The sequence below is a fragment of the Gossypium raimondii genome, chromosome 4, assembly GCF_025698545.1.
Source record: "Gossypium raimondii isolate GPD5lz chromosome 4, ASM2569854v1, whole genome shotgun sequence".
Lineage (NCBI taxonomy): Eukaryota > Viridiplantae > Streptophyta > Magnoliopsida > Malvales > Malvaceae > Gossypium > Gossypium raimondii.
Window position 1 is genome coordinate 14,607,426 of NC_068568.1, and position 22,839 is coordinate 14,630,264.

The window sequence follows — 22,839 nt, forward strand, 5'->3', positions numbered from 1 at the left end:
GAGAACTTGCTTCTACATACCCAAGTCGCCTACGACCCCTTTGATGTCCACAAGGTAGATTTCGATGCGCTTGCGGACATGGATGCGACAGCCTAAGCTTTGATGTCTTTAACCCTTCTAGGTCTACTTGGGATTCTTTCGCGGCCACCTAGAAGAATGAGCTTTTTGTGGAGGAGGGAGAGGGTTTTAGTACTGCGGACCTGGCTCTATCTGTTGCTGAGGATGTTATGACTTCAGTTTGTCCCTCGGTGACTGGAGATGTTGTGGCTGCTGCTCCAACTGTTGAGAATGTTGTTCCTGCTGATTAGGATCAGGGTAGGGGTGATGATGTAACTAAGCAATGATATTGTACTTATTATTTTTTGAATAAATAAACATAGTTTTGATATCTAGTTGGTTCTCTTTGTATTTTTTAAAATGAAGAGCGTTGTTGCGAGCTATTTTAACTTGAAAATTTTTTTGGAAATTTTTTTATATGAGAACCATAGTTTACAGCTGAGAGTTTTGCTCTCGCTAACTGTGCTGGAGGTCGCAGCTCTTCACTTGCGAACCTTAATTTTTCAGCTGGGAGCTTTACTCTCGCTAATTGTACTGGAGGTCACGGCTTTTCGCATGCGAACCTTAATTTTACAGATGACAATTTTGTGATGAAGATATTTTATTTATATGATGGGTATTCATACATAATACTTTTTGAGATGTCAAGCATTCTAGGTTTGTGGTATCATAGCGCCTTCCATTCTTGCCAATTTATATGCTCCGTAGCCTATCTTTTTTACCACCTTGTATGGTCCCTCCCAACTCCGGGCCATCTTCTCACGCTGAAAAGCGGGAAAGCTGACTTTGGTGTTTCTTAGCGCGAGGTCGCCTACTTGAAACTGCTTTCCTCTAACCTTGGAGTTATAGTAGCGAGCTACTTGTTGGGCACAAACTGTATTTTTTATCTCAGCCATTCCCTGATCTTGTCGATTAAGTCCAGATTGAGTCTTAGGGCCTCTTGATTAACTTCTTCATTGAAGTGTTGCGTTTTGTACAATCTTAGGCCTATCCCCGCTGGGATGACAGCTTTTGCGCCATACACGAATGAGAAGGTCGTCTCACCCGTTGCAGTGTGGGGCATGGTTCATAATGCCCGTAAGATTCCTGATAGCTCTTCCCCATAAAGTTGTTCGAAGGTGGTTTGAGATTCTTCGGTCCATGAGAAAGGTTTCCTCAAAGCCCTAAAAAATGGTAGGCACTTGTCTACCATCCTAGAGATAAATCTGTTTAACGCCACCTCTTTGCCCGTGAGGTGCTGGATTTCTTTTATAGTTTGCGGTAGGGGCATCTCCGCGATAGCTTGAATATTTTCTGGGTTCGCCTCTATTCCCCTATCTGATATCATAAAACCAAAGAACTTGCCAACTCGCAAGTTGAAGGTACATTTTTCGGAGTTAAGCTTCATGTTGTGGGCCCTCAACGTCGAGAACGTGTAAGATAGGTTTCGCACATGCTCATATATGGATTCACAAGTTTACAAGCATATCATCTACGTATACCTCTAGATTGCAGTCTATCTGCTATTGTCTATCTACTATTTGAATATCTTGTTTACCAACCTTTGGTAAGTTACACTCGCATTTTTTAGTCCAAATAGCATAACTAGGTAACAGAAAAGACCTTCTTTAGTGATGAAAGTTGTCTTCTCCTGGTCGCCTTAGTCTAACAATATTTGGTTGTAGCCTGATAAGACATCTATGAAGCTCATAAACCTTTGCTCATCGGAGACGTCGACTAGACGATCTATTGATGGCAAGGAGAAATTGTCTTTGGGGCATGCCTTGTTCAGGTTGGTGAAGTCAATACACATCCTCCACTTGCCTGTCGCCTTTTCTACCATTACCACATTCGAAATCCAATTCAGATACTCTACTTTCATGATAAATTTGGCTGCCAACAACTTGGCGACCTCCAACCTTACTGCTTCGATTACATGTGGTGCAAACTTTCTCTTTTTCTGCTTCACGAGCTTCACCTTTAGGAGTACATTTAACCTGTGCACTATTACTCGTGGGTCCACACCTAGCATATATGTTGCGAAGATGTCCGAATTCCCACTAGTAAAATCTTTTCTTCTTTACTTAGCGCTGACAAAATTCAAACTGTTCTTCCTTTATTGTCGCAAAATAGCTGTAAGGTCTCTGTGTGCTCCACTACCTCGAGTTTTGTTTCTCGATGTTCTTCCCTCACATCTAGGTCATCTAAGTTGATGGCTTTACTTAGCGAACTCTGATTCTCGGTCAGAGGTTGCTTCACCTGCTTCATAGACATCATAGGGCACTGCGTCGCAATGCATTAGTTGGATCGCAAGAAGCCTATGCCGGTACTTGTCGAGAACTTGATCTTTATACAGTAGGTTGTCATCACCATATTTATCATTCGCATGATTGATCTACCAAAGATGGCGTTATATGCAATCGAGTGATTGACCACATAGAACTGGACACATTCTATGGTTGTATGCTCGGCATCACCTAGAGTGACCGCCAATGTGACAGTGCCCCTTACTTCGACAGGATGGTTCACGAAGCTATACAAAGGGCTGGCTGCAGATAAGGATTGCCCTTTCAAGCCCATTTCCTTGTATGCTCCCCAAGATAAGACTTCTACTGCGCTGCCGCTATCAACAAGTATTCTCTTAACTTCGACCCCTGCGATCTTAGCCGAAACCATCATTGGGTCATTCCCATCCTCGTCGTGGATTAGCTCATCGTTACCACTTTCAAACTCCACACTCCACTGTTCCTAGTGTCGTGGTTTTTTTGAGGTACTGAGTGCCATCATACCACTTATGTGGAAGAGAAAGATACTAATAATTGTTGCTTTCTTTTAGCATCATAGAAAAGGCTTTGCATTTGGCAGCATCTAATGCTCCCAACATGCTCATATAATTGTTATATTGCACTAAATGGGCTTGCAGATCCCTTCTTCCTTCAAACATGTCCTTAGGAAATTTGAAGTTGCGAGGCAGACCTACTGTCGCGATCTTGAGGGCTAGCGGGTTGTTAGAACAGAACAACCAGTCCATGTCCTGCACGTCGTGACGAAGTTCATCCATCTCATTCATCCATTCCTTTACCTGAGTGCTCAGGGGTTCATCTTAAGCAATAGTATTTCCCTGGGATCCCGAGTTATCAGCACGTACCTTCCGGTGTAGTTCCTCATTTTGCCTTAGAAACTCCTATTGAAAGGCTTGCTATTCTACAAACCATGCCCATTACGCCGCCATATGTTCCCTCATGAATTTCATCTTCTCCTGCAGGGCCTAGAGCTGCGGCGGGGGTGGTTTTTGGTTGAGGGAAGAGAGCATTCCTTGACCATATGAGAGATTAAGGTCTAAGGAAAGAAAAGGCCTCTGATAGATCACATTGTCGAGGTTTTTGGGCCAGTTAGAAAAAAAGTCCATTTCATCACGTCGGGGATCGAGACCCGACGCTCCTGTCTGACAAAAGGAGGGGATGAAAGAAGAGGTCTCGTCGGGGTGAGTCTTTTTTTTTTTTACTTAAGGTTCAAGAGAACTAAATCAAGTTAGATAGTATTTGTTGGCCGAAAGTAGTCCACATTCACCGCACCAATTGTTGAGTAATATTTTCTCATGTTGTATTAAGGGAAATACGAGGGGTATTTATACACATTCTTACTGCTACTATTACAGCTTACAATAGGGCCCACTATTTTTTCTTGGCCTTTGGGCCGAGGGCACTGACATTCTCTATCATTGGTGTTGACATTCTCTGGGCCTCATTTGGTTTATTGGACGCTTGCCTGTGGAGCACGCAGTCCTTTCTGACCCTGGGACTGACTTTCCTAGCAAACCTTGCACCTGCTAGTCACGAACGAGGGTCCTCTTCGTAGACATGGCTCGTGACCTCGTCCCTGCAAGGTTTACATATGCTCCCTCTTGTGACCTTACTTGTGCGAGGCTTACGCGAGCTCTCCCACGTGAGTTATCTCTTCGATCATCTTGCATTCCCACGAGGTCCTCAGCTAGCTGTGCCTGTAGGTGAACATTCTTCTTCCAGGTTGGGTTTATTCGGGTTGGAGGTCTACATCCTATCATTCATTTGGACTATCGGTTCCCAAATCTTAACAAAACTTAAACTAAAAGAGCTGAATTGAAATTTCATAAAATTTAGGAGGACGAGACTCCTGCCATCCCCTAAATTCATTCTGTTACTTTTTCATCCATTAGTATCTAAATGAAATGGAGTGGAGTTAAATCCCCTAAATTTGCCCTGGATTTAATGTATCATGAATTATTTAATTATTTAATAGTAATGCTTTTAGGTTTTAAATAAATTTTGCAGTGTATTACTTAAATCTTTTAACTTTGTCATATTTTAAATAATTTTTTATGTATTACAAATATTCTAAAATATTTTTAATTTTTAAGTGTTTTTTTTAATTTATTACTAATTGTTGTTTTCATGTAGTATCCGGATAAAACAAATTCTTTTAAATTGTAAGTTGTATTTTTTCCTCAACGATTTAGATCAATTGGTTTTGATCTAATGATTCATATTGTTCCAACATGGCTCTTTTTAGAAATTTCTATAGTCAAAGGTTTACAAATAGCCGTAAGATCCTTGTAGTTAGTAATTTAATCCTGTACTAGAAATTCAACAAACAAAAAGTTAGTGTTAAATATTTTCTTTAATGCATGACACATGGTCAACTATTGATTGAGTTCTAAAATATATATTCAAAATTTTAAAATTTTGTAGAAATTAAAAACTGGAAAGATTAATAATTTTTGAAAATATTTTTAAAAATGGTAAAAGTTTCATGAAAACCTTTTATTACATTTTGCCCTATAATAAAAAAGGGTAAAATAGTCCTTGTACATTAGATCAAATAGTAAATTGGCCATTTATTTTAAAAATTTTATCCCTTTGTACTATTAAAAACTAGCATGGCTGACAGAATAACCAGACAATGATACGTGGCAAGCTAGTGTGCCTCATGATAATGAACATTGACCAATTTTTAATAGTAAAAATGGATGAACTAAGACCAATTTTCTCTTTAATCTAACGTACAAGAAATAATTTGTCTATTTTTGAATATAAGAACCAAAATGCAATCCAACTTCTAATATAAGGGCCTCCATGATACATTTACCAAAAGAAGTCTATTATGTAATTTGGAGTATTATTTTTTAACATTTTGACAAATATTTTGCAAAATTATTTAAATTTAAAGAATAAGTTTTCAAGAAAAAAACTCAATTGAGTGAGAGTCTGCAAGTTCTCATTATGTTAAATTTTGTTATTAGTCTCTGTACTTTCTTAAAGTTGTGGATTTAATCTACATGTTTTAATTTGATCAATTTTAGTCCATGTAATTTTTAAATTTCAAATTTTTTATCCTAACCAAAACAATAGCAGTTAAATTTGTCTAATTCAATTCAATTATTAATCCTATACTCTATGTACAGTTGTAGATTTAATCTATATTTTCCAATTGGATTATTCTAAGTCCTTATACTTTTGAAATTTGAAGTTTCTATATTGACACGATGATTAATCCATCAACCTGGGTTTTAGTGAGTCACTAATTTTCTTTCCTACCAATGTACAAATTTAATCTATGTGTAAAATTATTTAGAATATAGTATATCGTAATATTTTAAATATGAAAAAGGATTGTATGAAATAGTGGTGCCATATCATCTCTATCCATTTTCAATAGTTTAATGCTACATCAATATTTTCATCCTGAAAAAATCAAATCTAAATAAAAATCCTAAAATTCGGATGAAATTATCAAGTAACATTAAACCATTGAAATGGATAATATCCTTATTTCATACAATCCATTCTCTTTAAATGTATTACATGCATAAAGGTTGTGAAATATAAATCTAAATATTAAACAAATTAAATATGCATATATGAAACTATAAACATATCTTTTTATGTCTAAACTTTATTGTATATGATATGTATGATGTATATGATATGAGTAATTTAAATAAAACTTGATACATTTTAAGACTTAATTAGAAATATTTAATAATGAATAAATATAATTACTTTCGATATTTTTCAAGAATGAGTAAATAATGCTAATGTTATGAAAAAGTAAAATTAATTTGTAAAACATCAAATAACAACAAATCATTTTCTATTAAAAAAGTCATATAGCTTCTTGGATGATCCCACCTCCATTTTTTTTGTAAGGAAAAAAAAACATTACAAAGAATTAGAAAGAAACTAGAGAAGAAACTACATATAATTGTAAGCTTTCTTCCCTATCAAAAGTTGATTTGGTAATTTGATCAGCTTCCATGTTATCTTCTTTAGGAACATATTCTATGGACCAATTCTTTTCTTTTCGTAGGAGTTGCATAATGCATCTGATTAAAGCAGAATTTGATCCCTTCAATAAGGACTCCTTGATATCCCCAATAACTTCCATATTATCGGTCTATATCAAGATTCTATCATGAAGTCTTCTTTGTACCAATGTCGCACCATCGAGAATACCCCATAATTTAGCTTCAAAAGTAGAACATATCCCTAATCTGCGATTGAACCCAAGGATCCATTCGCCATTTTGGTCTCTTAAAACTCCACCTACAGAAACACAACCTGTGTTGATTTTAACAGCTCCATCAGACCTTATACGAATCCACCTTTCTGTTTCCACCATTTTCCCCTCGATATATGTCTAATAGAACTCCCTCTCTTGCGAGTAGAAATGTATTTTTTAGCCCAACTATACGCGCCTTTGACAATCTTCTCTATACTCTACGACACCCCTCGAAAAGTGCATATATTCTGGTTCTTCCAAATCTGCCAAGCAACAAGGCCAAAAAAACATAGCCAATCAACATTCCTCCGGTCAATATTAAGATGATTTTCCAAATTGGGCTCAAGCCACTCTTGCAAATTACTTAAAAAGAAAGCGGTTAGTTTATGAGGTGGAATGATTCAGTGCCATACCTTCTTTGCTGCATCGCAGTCCCTTATAGCATGAAGAACATCCTCTATTTCATGGCCATAGATTGAACAACTTGTGTCACTACTCACATCACGCCTTAGCCACTCTTCTTGAGTGAGCAACCTTTGTTTGAAAGCCAACTAGAGGAAAATCCGAACCCTTTGAGGACCCTCAACCTTCCATGGCAATTTCCAAGCATCCTTCCTAAGATTCCACAACATTTCCTTAATCTTACGATAACCACTTTTAATAGAGAAACAACCTAATGAGGTTCCCATCCAAGCAATTTTGTCAGGACCTATTAAAGGATGCGAAGCCCACCTCCATTTTTGAGCAAGAACAATATTAATATATGTTTTTTCTTCTCACTTTATGTCCTTAAGTGTTTATCTCTTTTTTATATTGGTTAGTAGCTTTTTCAATGGAAAATATTGTAATCTTTAACTAGTAAAAATTGCAAAATGAAATCGTAAAGAATATTTTATTAATGAAAATTTGTGTATTCTTTGATTATATCCCTAAATAGTAGGAATAATAACTAAACAAATTTTTATATTTCATTCTTTTACTTCTAAATCACATTTTTTATTAAACCATTTTTATGATAACCTATTAGATTCTTTTTATTGCTTATTTTTGCATTTTAATATGTTAAAATAGAATTTTTACCGTCGTCATCATATTAGTGTGCCAAATGGTAGCTTATAAATTTCCATGGGTTCTTTTGCATCTAAAGGAAACCAGTTAGGTTTGTTGAAAAAATTGGTTAACAAAATAGTTTTACAACTATAGTAAAAGTTTTTAAAAATTTTAAAGCCAAGTCCTCTTGTCATATTTATAGTAATAAATCCTAAATCAGAATAATACTTGTGCTTTGTGCGAAATGAATTTAGTTGATCTTAGCTTTCAACTAAACAGTATTCTCCACTATCATCATACCACAAATTGCGTCGAATGTGGGTTCAAGTAACACAAACCAAATCACAAAAAAGAAAATGATCTACTTACTTTCAATAAGAAATCAAATTATCTCTATAAAAACTGATAAAGACCATAATTCCTATAAAATAAAATTTATTCTAAGTAAATAAATTCTTATTACTTTTAGGTAGAATAACGATAACTCTAATAATGTATGAAGTGTCCTTTTAGGTCAACTGGTGCTCTCTATTTATAAGGAGAGATATAAGAATCTTGGTTGAACAAGCCCTTGATAAATAATACTATTTAAATAGAAAATACACTCCCACTCTAACTAGAGTAGGGAGGGGGTGGCACGCCCTTGATAATATTACTAGGGTTGCCGCACATTGTGTTCACACAATGACTAAGTTAGGTCTTTTATGTATTGAGTTCAATTATATGTACTTTTTGAACTTTTGACCCAATACTTTATAATTTAATCAACCCAATATTTATTTTCTATCTGCCAAAAAAAATATTTATTCAATTAATTTAATTAATTAAATTAAATTAATTAATTTCTCAATTAAATAATTTTCTCAACCCAATTCTAATTTTGTTAAAGTATAACAACTTTATCGTAAAAGAATCTATGAGGAAATATATTTAATTCCACTAAACTAACGAGTCGGCAATAACTACTAATCTCTCAACCTCATAGTCCAAATCGGTTCGGGTCTAAGGTGTTCACGGATAAGTCATACCAATTTTGGGTTAATTCCCACCTAAATGACTTCCTAGGGTTGTCAGACATAAGGTTTAAGTTCTTTCTCTCCCCAAACAACTGATTTGCTAAGAAAACCCTATATAACAATTAGCTAATCCCACTTCCACTCACTAACCCCCCATAAGAGGATTAGTTCCTCATGGAATCTATAAACAACATATACTTGATAAAATAAATAAACATTAATAGCAGATCAAGAATATAGTTTAAGAAGAATCATGAGTTTGTATTGATTGATGAAGCGTAGAATCCACAAGAGTTTGGTTGAATCTACAAATAAGATTCTTCAAAGAACACAAATGAAAATAAATCTAAAGCCAAAAACAAAAGAAAAACTAAAAACTAATTATAGAGAAAATTCTAAAATATGAAAGTTGTCCCTAAACAAGTGTTAAATGAGTCTATTTATAGAGTTAGGGTTGGTAGTCATCCTTAGCCCTAGGTTGGTTGACATTTTTGGGTTAGTTTTCATTGTGCGGACCAAAACACCGCTCGCTCATAATTTTTCTTGTACAGGGTCGATGTCGCGACACCCAGTTCCTGTGTCGCGACATTGAAGGAAGTTTGCCTGGGCTCAGGTTCAGCTTCAGGGGTGTGTTGCGACACCAAAGTCAGTATTGGTATTCTTGTATTCTGCGCCCTATGTTGCGACATTGGACCTTCTTGTTGCAACACGAAGACCAAGCTTGAGCTCTTATGCCTTTAATAGTGTCCTGCACACTCACTAAATACGTTAGCTCACCCTTAGGCCTCATTCGGCCCCTAAGGTCATAAAATGACTCGATTTACACTTTTTATTAAATTAAAGCTAAAATAGAAAAACTAACTAAAACACAATAGAATTGCTTGTATTCAAGCTCCTCAAGTATGAAAACTAATTTAATTTGGTACACCGAATTAGGACAAATTACACCACACGAAAATAAGCGTAGCTCCTTAACATGACTGTATCACTCGCATGAGAAACAAATAGACGGTAAGGATTCATACTTAAATCTCTATAATTTACCTTTCATCATAATCTGAGAGATTAAAGATTTATCTAGATTTACGAAGATTGCCATTCGGGCGAACTGTCCCTTCAACCTATTGTCAGTATTGAAATCAAGTTTTATGACTTTCCCTATCGATCCGTCAATTCAAGAACCTTTTTATTAAACAGATAACTGGGAAGGCCTAGGAGTCGAATCCATGCCAATCCATGCCATAATAACCATCGGGAAAGGCTGGAGCAGGTTGGAATCTAGTGTCCACAGGTAGACCGTATGATATTGGCCAAAAACAATCCAAGGTTCCTCGGTAAGTACTTTTTCAAAGTCTTCTTTGCTCTGAAATTTTACAAAAAAAAAATACACATTCTCCACATCAATAAGTTGAAAGGTTTTGATGGCCGCTATAGAGTCGAACTTCTATTTTGAAGAGTAGAATAACCAATGCTTCGCTCCAAAAATTTAACCACAACCTTGGTTTCCATGTCCTTCAAAGGTAGTTTTGAACCTAATCTAAGAAAGCAATCGCGAGAATTCCATTTATTGATAACCTAGTGAAGTCTCCTACAAAGTCAAAAATTTCCCCATCGTCTTTCCCTGTTTCCTTCGAGGATTCGACTGAGTTTCCTAGAAGCATATCTTTCCATGACAAAGTAGAGGTTGAAATCGAGTCTACTAACATTTCTACACTATCGATTCCTTTATCCTTAAACCAAAATTTTTTAGTATTACGACCATCTACTGGGCAATCATCGTTGTCTTCAATGATACCAAAAGTTGACATCATAATTTTTTTCGAATGTTGTTGTATTTGTTAAATCTAAAATTATTGGTAATAGTATTTTATTTCAATATTTTCACCCAATAAATACTAAAGTATTATAAATAAATAAATATTTAACAACACAATGTGTCATGCCCTTATTTGTCATTTTACACATATCACCTTTCAGCTATCAGCTAAGTTTTACCAAATATTTTTAAATAAACAGTTAATAGAATCTGTTGGTTAAACCAGCCATTGCATTCAGTTATCAGTTAATTACCAAACAAGGCTGATATAAAACTATGAAAAGACAAAAGTGATATCATAATAATATTAATTACAATTTAAAAAAGAGATATTTTATAATTGAGTTGACAACCCCGTTAAGGGTCACACTAACTCAGTAAAGTGCATTATAAATAGCATAAATATTAACTTTCTTTAAATATACTAGAAATCCTATCACATGTACATGTGTGTGAAAACCACATATTTGGAGCACAAATGTGCATTAAGGTTTTACTAATCTAATTGGCGAGGGTTCAAATTTCACAATATGCATATTTTTATTAGTTTTCGTTAAAAATAAAAAGACATTTTCATAATTTATTTAATGAGTAAGTTCCGGTTGACTTGTGACACTAACTCAGTAAAAAACTTAAATAATAGTATAAATAAATTTATTTTAATTATTTTCTTAGGAGGTGTGATATGAATCCTCAAACAACTAGCAAGCCAACATTGGCATTAAACTTTTTTAGATACACAATTTAAAAATAAAAATATTAGAAAAATAAGTATTAAATATTTTCTTAAATAATAATATAATTTTTTCAAAATGTTAAAAAATGTACAAAAATTGTATAAAAGATATTTTTGACAAATGTCATATCACATTTAAATTATAATAATTTTAACAAAAATAATCAAGATATTTTATTCTTTATTAAATATTTAACTAAAATAGTATTTCAAACAAATATAAAAGAAAATCATTCATAAAAATAATTATTTATGAATTTTTTTATATCTAAGAAGAAACTATTTTAAGTTCTTAAAAAAAGTCAAAACATCAAAATCAATATATATTTTTCTTCAATAATTATTTTCAACGAATATTTTAATTTCAGAAGAATAGTCTGAAATATTTATTTTAACTGGTAATATTTTTTATTTTATAATATTTTTAATATTATGTAATTTTTATTATTTAATTTTAATTTTTGAATTTATATAATTTCTTCAAATTTCATTGGAAAAATATTATATATAAATTTTTTGAAAAATTACAAAATTGAGGGAAGAAAATGTCATTGCGTGGACTTGAACTTGGACCTCAAATGTTAGTAGAGAACTCTTAGGTTAAATATGTAACACCCCCCGACCTGGTTTAAGAGTTTTAGCTAAGTTGAAGGTGTTATTCGATCACCGAAGTGATCTTGTAAAGCCTCTCTTTTACTTGCATTGATTTGTTATGAAAAATCGCTCTTTGTTTTTAGGTAAAACATTCATTAATTTAAACCGACTTTACTTAACAATTTAGTTAAAATATTATTAATGTGAAGACTTTGGAAACGAGGTAAATTTTTTAACAAATGACTTATCAAAACTTTAAGTATTTTGTAAAGCAACATGAAACATTTAAAGTAATGGTTTTCTAAATCGAAAAGCATGCAAATATCAGAGTATTAGCTAAGTGTCATGCCTTAAAATAAATAAGCTAAACAACTTTACCCTAGATATAAAAGCGAGAAATAATTGATAATTACAATCCTGAAAACAAAACGAGTAAAGATAGCTTTGAAATAATAATAACGAAAAATGAGTTGCTAGTCCGAGGTTCCTCCGATGCCATTCCGAGTCCTAGTTTTATGTGCTACTTGAGAGATAAAGAAAAGGGGAATAAGCTTATAACTGCTTAGTGTGAGACTAATCTTAAATCATTATATATAATCATTCAAACAATAATGTATTTAATTTATAGCGTAATAACAGTTTAAACAGAATATATTTATAATGTAATGCAAGTACAAATTTCCCCTCCCATGCATCCTAATCGCCTTCGAGCATTGCTCAACACACCTTCACATATATAAAAACTGACCATCCCGGATTTGTGTTTCCAGTGACGATGGCCATTCATTTGTCATCTATGATGATGACTTTTACTACAATAACTTATCATCTCGGTTGCTCGATTTTGATGGCTTTTTACTACAATAGCTATCATCCCGGTCGTCCTGATTTAGTGGTTTATTAACCTACCATCCCTGCTTATCCAGTTCTAATGACATTGCCTTCTATTTCGTGCAATACTAAGTTTCGGTGTGGACTTAAATTGCCACTGTCTCCTATGGAACTCCTCCGTCCTCCATATCCAATTTTTTGAAATTATGCACATATACTCATCATATCATACTCATTATCAACGTTTGATACTATGTTTAACAAGCAAATTTATTATCATATACTAACATTTAATGGCATGTATTCATGCATTTATTCTCATCAATTTCACATACACATATAATTTGTGCGAGTTTAAAAACAGTGTCACATACTCAATATCTACATGTGAATTAATAGGCCTAGTTTATCTTAACACATACATACATGTTCGCAGGTAGGGTTTGCATATAAAAGGGGGTAGCATGCTATGTACAGTTCACATAAATAATCACCTAGGGTTCGCTTGCTAACAAATAGAGGGTTCACATAGTACACATGTAAATTTTCATATAATTAACAGATAAGTTCGCATGTATATTTCTCCTAGTGTTCACATAAATACAAGGTTTGCATATTACCTAAGGTTCGCATGATATAGATAGCTCACATAATACCTAAAGTTTGCATGTTATATATGTATTGTAACACCCCTAACCCATATCTGTCACCAGAATAGGGTTACATAGTATTACCAGAGTTTACAGATCAAATATAATTAAATTGTATCATTTACTATTCATATCCAAAATCAAACATTTTTTTATCATATTGTCCCTTAAATGGACCCTCGAGACCCAATTTATGACTGAGAAACAAGTTGGGACTAAATCGAGAACTCATAGAATTTTCACGAAAGTTCAAAAATTTTCCTAAATACAGGGGACACACCCCGTGTGGGTAGGCCGTGTGGCTCACACGGCCAAGTGACATGCCTGTGTACTAGGCCGTGTGGGCATTCGATGTGAGGCACACGACCGTGTCCCAGCTCGTGTCTTTACCCGTTTAACTCTCTGACTTGTGTCATATGGCTAGCCACATGCCCGTGTGCTAGGTTGTGTGGTAAATTAAATTTTCAAAAATTAGGTGCAGGGGATACATGGCCAAACCACACGCTCGTGTGCATGGTTGTGTGTCACACACGGCTAAAACACGCTCGTGTGGACAAAATAAGGTCATTTCTAAACCTTATTTCTCACCCAACTTGTCTTACACCTACATTGAAATTTCAACATATTCACCAACCAATTCAAGGCATATAAATCAAACAAATAATTAAGTTTTATGCATGGCATGTTCGTTCATACCTTCAAGTATTTATCTTACCTTTTAATCATATACTTACCTAAACATGACTATACCTAAAATACTAATCCAAGCATACTCACATACCAAACATAATATAACCTCATGCATATATACATTAAAAATACTATCACTAGCCATTCTAATGGCTAAATACAACCAAAACATTTACATACCCTCATTTGTCAACATTAACCTATACATGCCATTATACCAAAATAAGTTTTCTATTTATACCAAAACGAGCTGGAGGATAGTGTGATGATGCTCTGACTGAACTCTAACCTTTATGAGCTTCTGAGCACTATAAAACAGAGGAAAGAAAACCAAGTAAGCATCTAATGCTTAGTAAGTTCGTATAACAGGAACTTAACTTACCAGTTATGTTTATTTTAAGTAAGCATATAAATAACATACATCCCAAGCAAATTGGCCAAATGCCTAATCACATACACTCAATCAAGCAAGCTAGTTATGAATTTCTAATTACTTTTCAAGTAATAAAGATAAGCTCATCATATAAACGTTTCATGTATTTCCCATTGAACTTTATGAAATATCGATGGACATCGGGTAGTACACATGAAGTGCACTAATCTATAATCCCTCAATTCATATTCTAGAGTGTTCATGAGAACACTTAAACAGGAAACACTCTTTTGAGCCATAAAACGAGAAGCCCATGTGAGCTATGTAATAAGAAGCTTACCTGGGCTATATTAGGAAGCTCATAAGAGCTATAATTAGGAAGTTCACAAAGAACATTTAATCGGGAAGCTCACGAAGAACCTATCGGGAAGCTCACTAAGAGCCGTGTAACGGGAGCTCCGGATAGCCATATATTAGGAAGTTCAAGCAAGCTATATCAGGATGCTCACAAAGAGCTGCGTTTGTGTCCGTAACATATACATGATCACAAGCGATCACAAACAAGACGTTCACAAAGAGCTGCGGTAGTCCACAACACATGCAGAATTACTACCGATTAGGATGCTCGCAGAACTATATAACGAGAAGCTTGAGAGGGCTAATAACAGGATGCTCGTAAGAGCTATGGTGTGTCTGCAACATATGCAAGACTACAACCAATTCGGGAAATCCAGTATCTATCGAATTCCATTATTTATACGAGACTTATCACACATCGGGCTCTGCGGAATCAATAATTGTCTTCAATAACATAACATAAAAAATTCATAATTCATATATACAACATTCAAATCAAACATGTAAACATACATAATTTAGTTACACGAACTTACCTCATCATTTTGTTCGTATACAAAAATCTACTAATCCGACACTTTTTCTTTTCCTCAATCTAACTTCGTATTTGAGTTATTCAGATCTATACGAGTAAATTTAACTCAATTCAATACAATTCATATTCAATTAAGCCAAATTCACATTTTAGACAAAAGTACCATTTGGCCCTTATACTTTTGTTAAATTCCAACTTCATCCCTAGGCTCGAAAAATGAAATTCATGCAATTTAATCCTTATTCCAAGCCTAACCAAAATTTTCATATAACATTTACAGCCCATGTATTTCATAAAAATTAGAAATTTTCTATGAATTTTACATCTTTACAATTTAGTCCCTAAATCATAATTTCATCAAAATTCACCTTACAAAAGTTGTTTATCTATCAACAATCTTTCATTTTCTACCATAAATTTCAAAATTTAAGCATATTAATTGATGTAAAAACTTTTATCCTTTGATAACTTTACAAATTGATCCCCAAAATAGCTAGATTAGGTTATTCCGATCTCGAAAATATAAAATTACTAAAAACGGGACAAGATTACTTACCCAATTAAGCCAAAATAGCTTGCTTGAATGTTTTTATCTTAGCTAGGGTTTCCATGTATTTTTAATTTGGGGAAGATGATGAAATAAGATGATATTAGTATATTTCATCTTTAATTAATTTAATTTCCAATTTAGTCCTTTTCTTTTCTTGAATTTCCATGGATCAGTCACCATAAATATCTACTAACTTCTCTTAATGGTCTAATTATCATATAAGGACCTTAAATTTTGAATTCCATAGCTATTAAATCCTTCTAGCTATTAGAATTCAACTTTTGCACTTTATGCAATTTGGTCCTTTCCTCCTAATTAAACATAAAATCGGTAAAATTTTCTTATTAAAATTTTCATACGTCTTGCCTATCATAATGTAGATCATGCAATAATATTAAAATAAATTTTCTTTCTAACTCAAATTTGTGGTCCCGAAGCCACTATTCCGATTTCATTGAAAACGGGCTATTACATGTATATACTGAGAGTTCACATACTTAATCCTATGAGGATTTGCATATGGTTTCACATACAGGTTCGTATACATGGGTTTACACACATGGGGTTCACCTATTTTGGGGGCTCGTTTATATGGGTTCGCATGGGGGTTTGCAAGGGTGTTCGCATGAGAGTTTGTAGGGGGTTGACAAGGGGGTTCGCATGGGGTTTTGCATGGGGGTTCACATGGGGGTTCAAGTATAGATTACTTATTTTCTAACACTACAATTAATTATACATAATGATTTAAGTTTAGATCCCACACCTGGTTTGAAGTCACGAAAACCTTAATTTGGAAGAGGAGGTTAATGATCCACTTGGGGGAGAGGGATGAGTTTGAAAACTTTGACTGCTTTTTGCTTGAAAAATTGATTTGGAAAAAGAACTTGGGAGTGTTTTCTTAAAATTTACTAGGTAAAAATCCTAGGGTTTTCTTTAAATTTGGCTATTTATAAAACTAATTTTCCCTAATTGAAATAGGTTTTAGGAATTCATGTAGAATTAGGACTATTTTAAATCAATGACTAAATTTTAAAAAATGGTTTTTAGCTGGGCTAATTCGTAAATTTGGCACTTTTTGGGGTAAAAATAGGAAAATAAAATATTTTGGTTGAAAGCACACAAGGGGTTTTGAACTTAGGACCTATAGGTAAACTAAAACTTTACCACTAAACCAACAAACTCATTCTTATTTTTAGCACAAGTAATTTTTAAGGCATACTAAATTTTCTTACCCTTTGTTTTAAAAATAAAATAAAATCTATTTTTTATCCCTATTTCTTCTAAGCTCATTTTCGGGATATGACAAAATAGATAGTATATGTCTTTTTTTGTTAATTGGCCAAATAGGTCTTTTTTTTTTTGAAAATTTAGGGAAATAGGTCGATTTTGGAGAGAGTGTGTGCTGGATGTGCTTTCTCTTTAAGTTGCATTTTTTACTTCTTTAATATAATTAGGTTTTTTTGTTTGATGGTTAAATGTTTGTGGTTTTTATCCTTGAGTCCCAAATTCGATTTCTCTTCCACTCACATTCGTATTTTTTAAGCTTTTTATTATTTTTAATATATAAGCTCCCTTGTTTGTGGTTAATGATTTTATATTTGTAATTTTTATTTTATGTTGTTTCAAGTTTTTTAATTAATAAATATATTATTTTTAATTCATCTTTTAATTAATATCTATTTTATTCATAAAATCAAATAATAAATATGTAATTATATAATAAAATATATATTTTATATATATCATTATGTTAAAAATATTTGAAATTAATAACTCCTTTATATATAATAAAATATATATCACTAATTTTTTATATATATTTTATAATATTTATCATCAAATATTTATTTTCTCCACATATATTGTGGGTATGGTGATTTCTCATATTATAAAATGAAATAATTATTTCAAATATAATAATTATTTTTATGTAAAATATTTCAAATATCATTATTTATTCACCTACATTGTAGGTATGATATTTTAAATATTTTTATATGTGAAATATTTTAAATACACATATAAAATATATAATACTAAAATTTACTACACTCATGATATGGATTGAAAAATAAATATTACACATATAAAATTATATTTACTAAAAATAATGATATTTATAATAATTATTCGATTTTATAAATAAAAGAGTTATTAATTAAAAATATGAATTAAAAATAAAAAGTTTGAAAACAATATATTTATTAATTAAAAAAACTTGAAACAACATGAAATAAAAATTACAAACATGATTAGAAGAGGAGGAATTGAATCGAGACTCAAAGATAAAATCATTATTATTTAACTATTTAACCAATAAAACTAATATATTAAAAATAATAAAATGCTTAAAACAACATCAAATAAAAAACACAAATGTGAGTAAGAGGAATCAAACCCAAGACTCAATGATAAAACTACTAACATTTAATTATTTGACCAAAGTAACTAATTATATTAAAAAAAAAGTCAAAAATACAACTTAAAGGAAAAACACATCTAGTTGGGTATGCTTTCCTACCACCTGTGCAGAAAATATGTCCAGTTGGACGCGTTTTCACACACTCTCACTAAAATCGATTTATTTCCCTAAATCTTAAAAAAAGGTTTATTTGGCCAATTAAAAAAAGAAGAAGAAGCATATATTGCCTATTTAACCGAACTCTTAACCATTAATTCCTTTAGGTTGTTTTGCAAAATATTATAATTTTGTTTCCTTATCATGCGTTTAAAATCACTTAGATTTATCTTATCATATAAAATTCTTTAGGTATCAGGTATCTATGAGAGTGGATTTGATGATTAGTCCTTTACGTTTTCTAAACCTATTAAGAGATTAGATGTTGAACATAAATTTTAAAACAACTCGAATCTATTTTCCATATTTTTTTTAAAGAAAAAGGAAAAGGAACTGAACTCCATTTAAATAAAGCAAAGTTTGAGGCACATTAAAAATAAGTGCCACATGCATAGAGAAGAAGCATTACACTTTGATTATTCTTTACAAATTCAATGGTCTGAAGAAAACTTCATTTCATTCATCCAAGCATGCCAGCCTTTACTTTGAACTCATGGCTGCACAATTCTTGCTTCAACATATTTTACATGGCAGAGCTGCTCCTGAAGGATCCCAGAGCTTTAGCACCCGATGCCCTCAATATAAACTGGTGATAGATTGCGGCAATGGCAGCTCCAATAAAAGGTCCTACCCAGAATATCCACTGCATCCATTTCAAATAAACAACAAAAAATTTATAAGGTGTCATAAGACAAGGGCCAAAAATAAAAAAGTTGTATAACTCAAAAGGTTCATACATGGTCATCCCATATCTTGTCCTGGTTGAAGATAACAGCAGCCCCCAAACTACGAGCCGGGTTGATACCGGTTCCGGTGATGGGAATAGTGGCTAAGTGAACCATGAACACAGCAAACCCAATGGGAAGTGGTGCCAAGACCTTAAACAACAATACACAACAATTCATAACTGATAGAATACAATTTACGTTTGTGATATGGTTAAAGTTAGAGACATACAGGGATATGGGAGTCTCTTGCATTCCTCTTGGGATCAGTTGCAGAGAAAACAGTGTAGACAAGGACAAAGGTGCCGATGATTTCAGCCGCCAAACCAGTTCCAGTGCTGTATCCTTCAGCCAGGCTGTTGGCTCCTCCTCCATACTGGTTGTAGTACGAGTTTTGGAAGGCCTTGACCAGCCCACACCCACATATGGCTCCCAAACACTGAGCACCCATGTAAAATATGGCTCGAACCAACGACACCTTCCTAGCCAAGAAAAGTCCAAAGGTCACTGCTGGGTTGATGTGTCCCCCTGCAATATTGAGCTAAGTTGTTAGTCATTTGCTAAATCGTATCCCGTTATTAGCCCATTTTGCGTACTTACCAGAGATACCGGCAGTGCAGTAAACAAGGATAAAGATCATGCCACCAAAAGCCCAAGCAATGCCGAGAATGCCAACGCCGCCACAATCTTCACCGCCCTTAGCAGGGTCGGTCTGGGTCTTGTAACCGATCACAGTCAAGACAGTGATGTAGAGAAAGAGGAGAGTGGCAATGAACTCAGCAATGACAGCCCTGTAAAAAGACCACTTGGCTAACTCCTGAGCGTCGACCAATGGAGCGGGTGGAGGATCATGGTAGTCCTTGGCCTGGAACTCACCACCAACCTCAATGTCCTTAGCCATAGCTCTTACAAAACTGAATAGAAGCTTGGATTACAGCCTTTGTTTTTGAAGATAATCCTTGGAATAAGGGTATATATGGGTGCGGTGGTCGAGTGGGTGTCAATTTAACGTAGTTGTTTTGCCGCCCCATTTCAGAAAACCAGACCCTACCAAGGGTGGCTCTTTGCTGCTGGACTACTTTGGGACAAGCCCACTAGGTATTTTTAATGTGCTTCATTAATTATGCATTTATTTATACACGGCAACTATTATTGTTTATGTTGGAATATACATTCTTATCTAATAAAACTCTTTAACTTGTAACAAATATAGGTTAGTATTATAGCTAACTATAATATAATTTAAGTATTTTTGGTTTTTACTTTTTTCTTTTATATTTACTTAATTAAAAAAATAAATGATAAGTGGGTAAGAATTCGCCGCGTGTCATTAATGTAATGGAGAGATGGAAATGGTGTGTCGGGCGTGATCCAAAAAGGCGTACCGACTAAACACTCAAAATGCGGTAGGCACTACAACCGTCCATTTCAAGGCCGGACCCACCAAGCACCGCCGTTGATCCTTTCAACCACTCTTGTCTAGCCACGTTGTACAATCATAAAATAATGCTCTCTAATCACATCGCCTGGACCAAACTCCTTGAAATAGAAAGAGATATAATAACACTTAAGGCTTTCCTTTACCCACGTGTCGATACATAAGTTATGATGCCGTCTCCGCTTTGATGATTGGTCGGTTGTCCTCTACTGTTTTTCATCACTTGCACTCAGTTTACAGCACAATACGGCCACAATATTTTCCAAATTGCATTGCCGATTTTTTTAATGTATATTTTTCTAATTTTTGTTAATAATAATTTTTTTTATCATTTTACATATAATGATTTGAATGACTGCCTAGTAATTATTTTGGTAATTGGTGTAAATCTTTTATTAATTTTAATACAAATTCTGAATCTCATTTATTATCCAACTATAAAAAGATTACTTTTTATGGTTAAAGTATATTTAGAAATTCATATAAAGGTTAATTGTGATAATACAATATTAATAGATATAATTTAAAATAATTTCACAACAATTAGTAATATTATAGAAGTCCGATTAATACATAAATGATACATTAAGAATTAGAAAATAAAATTCCGATATATTTTAAAAGACTAAGAAAATAACATCGTAATACATTCTCACATATCGACCGCAATATATTACGACGAGATTGCTAGAGGGACGTCAATAATTCACTGCGTGAAGAGACCTCAATCCCATAGATTCCTAGTTTTTAAGCGTGTATTTTCTATTTACTATAAAAAGAAAAATAAACTCATTTTTCAATATATTTTTATGCAACTCGTTTTATTATTTTATCTCAGATAATACACATACCACCTGAATTAAAACTCCTTCAGCAAATCGTCTAAAATTTAAAACACTTTTTCTTTTTGCTAAGTTCAAATTTTAAGCATTGAAAAGTAATTTCGTATAGTTTCCTACTTTAGTAGTCAAATTCATAATCTCAAGCCTTCCTTGTTCTTGACTTTTAATTTTAATCAACCACCTTTTGCCCAAGGTGGACTTAATTTTTCCCCACCATAAGAATGGTAGCAAAGTATAGTTTTAAAAGGAACAATATTTTAATGCAAGTATGAGGATCATCTTTTTTGTGTAGGCAAAATACATTTTTCCTTTGATGAACAATCCTGCTAAGTGACAATCAATTAAGAGAAAAAAAAAAAAACATTGAACTGTAACAAAACTGGAACATTCCATTAACTTCCCAAGATTACAATTTATAGCAAAAAGGGGGGAGGGGGGATTTCAGTCCTAAATATGGATGGGTGAGGAATGCTAGTCGTCATTGGAGTCCTCAGCTTCATCTTCGGTGATGGTCTCCAACACTGGAGAATTAGATGTTCTGTTCCTGAGGGGAGAAATGAGAAGAGGAGGTGCAACTTCAACCCATGAACTCAAATGCCTCATCTCCTTTCCCATTGCTGAATAACAGAAGCTTTTGCTTTCACACCTGTTCTGCAAAGACTATAGTAGAGCTGCCTTGCTGGATGTAAACTGGAAGTGGGTTGATAGATTGGGATCGGGCAGTGGATGGGTTTTTATAAGAAGGGAATACCAAGAAAGACGATGGAAAATTTGGGGGGGGGGGGGGGGAAGTTGCCTCCCTTTAAGCTAAAGCCATGTGGAAAATGTGGAAGATGAAGTATAGCACTTGCCTAAAGCATGGGGCAACACTTGTCAATTGCACATGCCAACTATACCTACCTTCCCATTGCTTGGATGGGATTTAACCTCCTGCTTCATTTATTTTTGTTCGGTTTTTATTAATTTATGTACTTATTTTTGCATTCCTATTACTCAAAATTGATTTCACCCATACCCCCTTTTGCATGGTTTATTACAAACAGTTTTACATTTGTAATTCTTTTGAATTACAGGATAACATTGAGAGTGGTTTATAGTGATTTTGGTGTGTTTAAAAAGGAATGGAGGATTTTCTACGAGAGTTTTGATATGTAAAGTAGTGTATTGGTATCATTTGAGCAGTTGAGAGAGCTTATATAATCAATATATTAATGTGAGTCCTTGTGATTGATTACTTGTTAAAGGAAATTGGATGTAATGGTGCTTTATGCAAGTATACTTGGATGTGATTTGAGAGATTATTGTATTGTCATGAAATCTTTCATTTAAATGTGTTTTAATGTAATTTGACGATGACTATTTGTTAAACATGCAAGAGACAAGTGTTGATAAAAGACATGACATTATGATCCTGATTAGTATTAGATGAGGTGTTCCCTTTAATCAAGGTGATTCTTTAAGTTTGAGATAGATGAATGTAAGTTT

The 22,839-nt window shown here is 33.6% G+C and overlaps 1 protein-coding gene across 1 annotated transcript; it reads right to left on the reverse strand.

Annotated features, from left to right (window-relative positions):
• Positions 1–18,698: 18,698 nt before the first annotated feature.
• On the reverse strand, positions 18,699–20,032 carry LOC105768096 (aquaporin PIP2-2). Its single transcript, XM_012587833.2, has 4 exons — positions 19,675–20,032; positions 19,307–19,602; positions 19,087–19,227; positions 18,699–18,992 (listed from the first exon to the last, which is right to left on the reverse strand). The coding sequence occupies exons 1-4, from the start codon at positions 19,973–19,975 to the stop codon at positions 18,873–18,875; spliced, it is 858 nt and encodes a 285-aa protein (XP_012443287.1). The 5' UTR covers positions 19,976–20,032; the 3' UTR covers positions 18,699–18,872.
• Positions 20,033–22,839: the final 2,807 nt, after the last annotated feature.

Bases quoted from the DNA above. Each gene is read 5' to 3' on its own strand.
- LOC105768096 (XM_012587833.2), bottom strand. From the start codon at position 19,975: ATGGCTAAGGACATTGAGGTTGGTGGTGAGTTCCAGGCCAAGGACTAC. The intron at 19,228-19,306 runs GTATGTCTCTAA...TTGTTGTTTAAG, and splicing joins CAAGAGACTCCCATATCCCT to GTCTTGGCACCACTTCCCAT. The intron at 18,993-19,086 runs GTATGAACCTTT...AAATGGATGCAG, and splicing joins ACAAGATATGGGATGACCAT to TGGATATTCTGGGTAGGACC.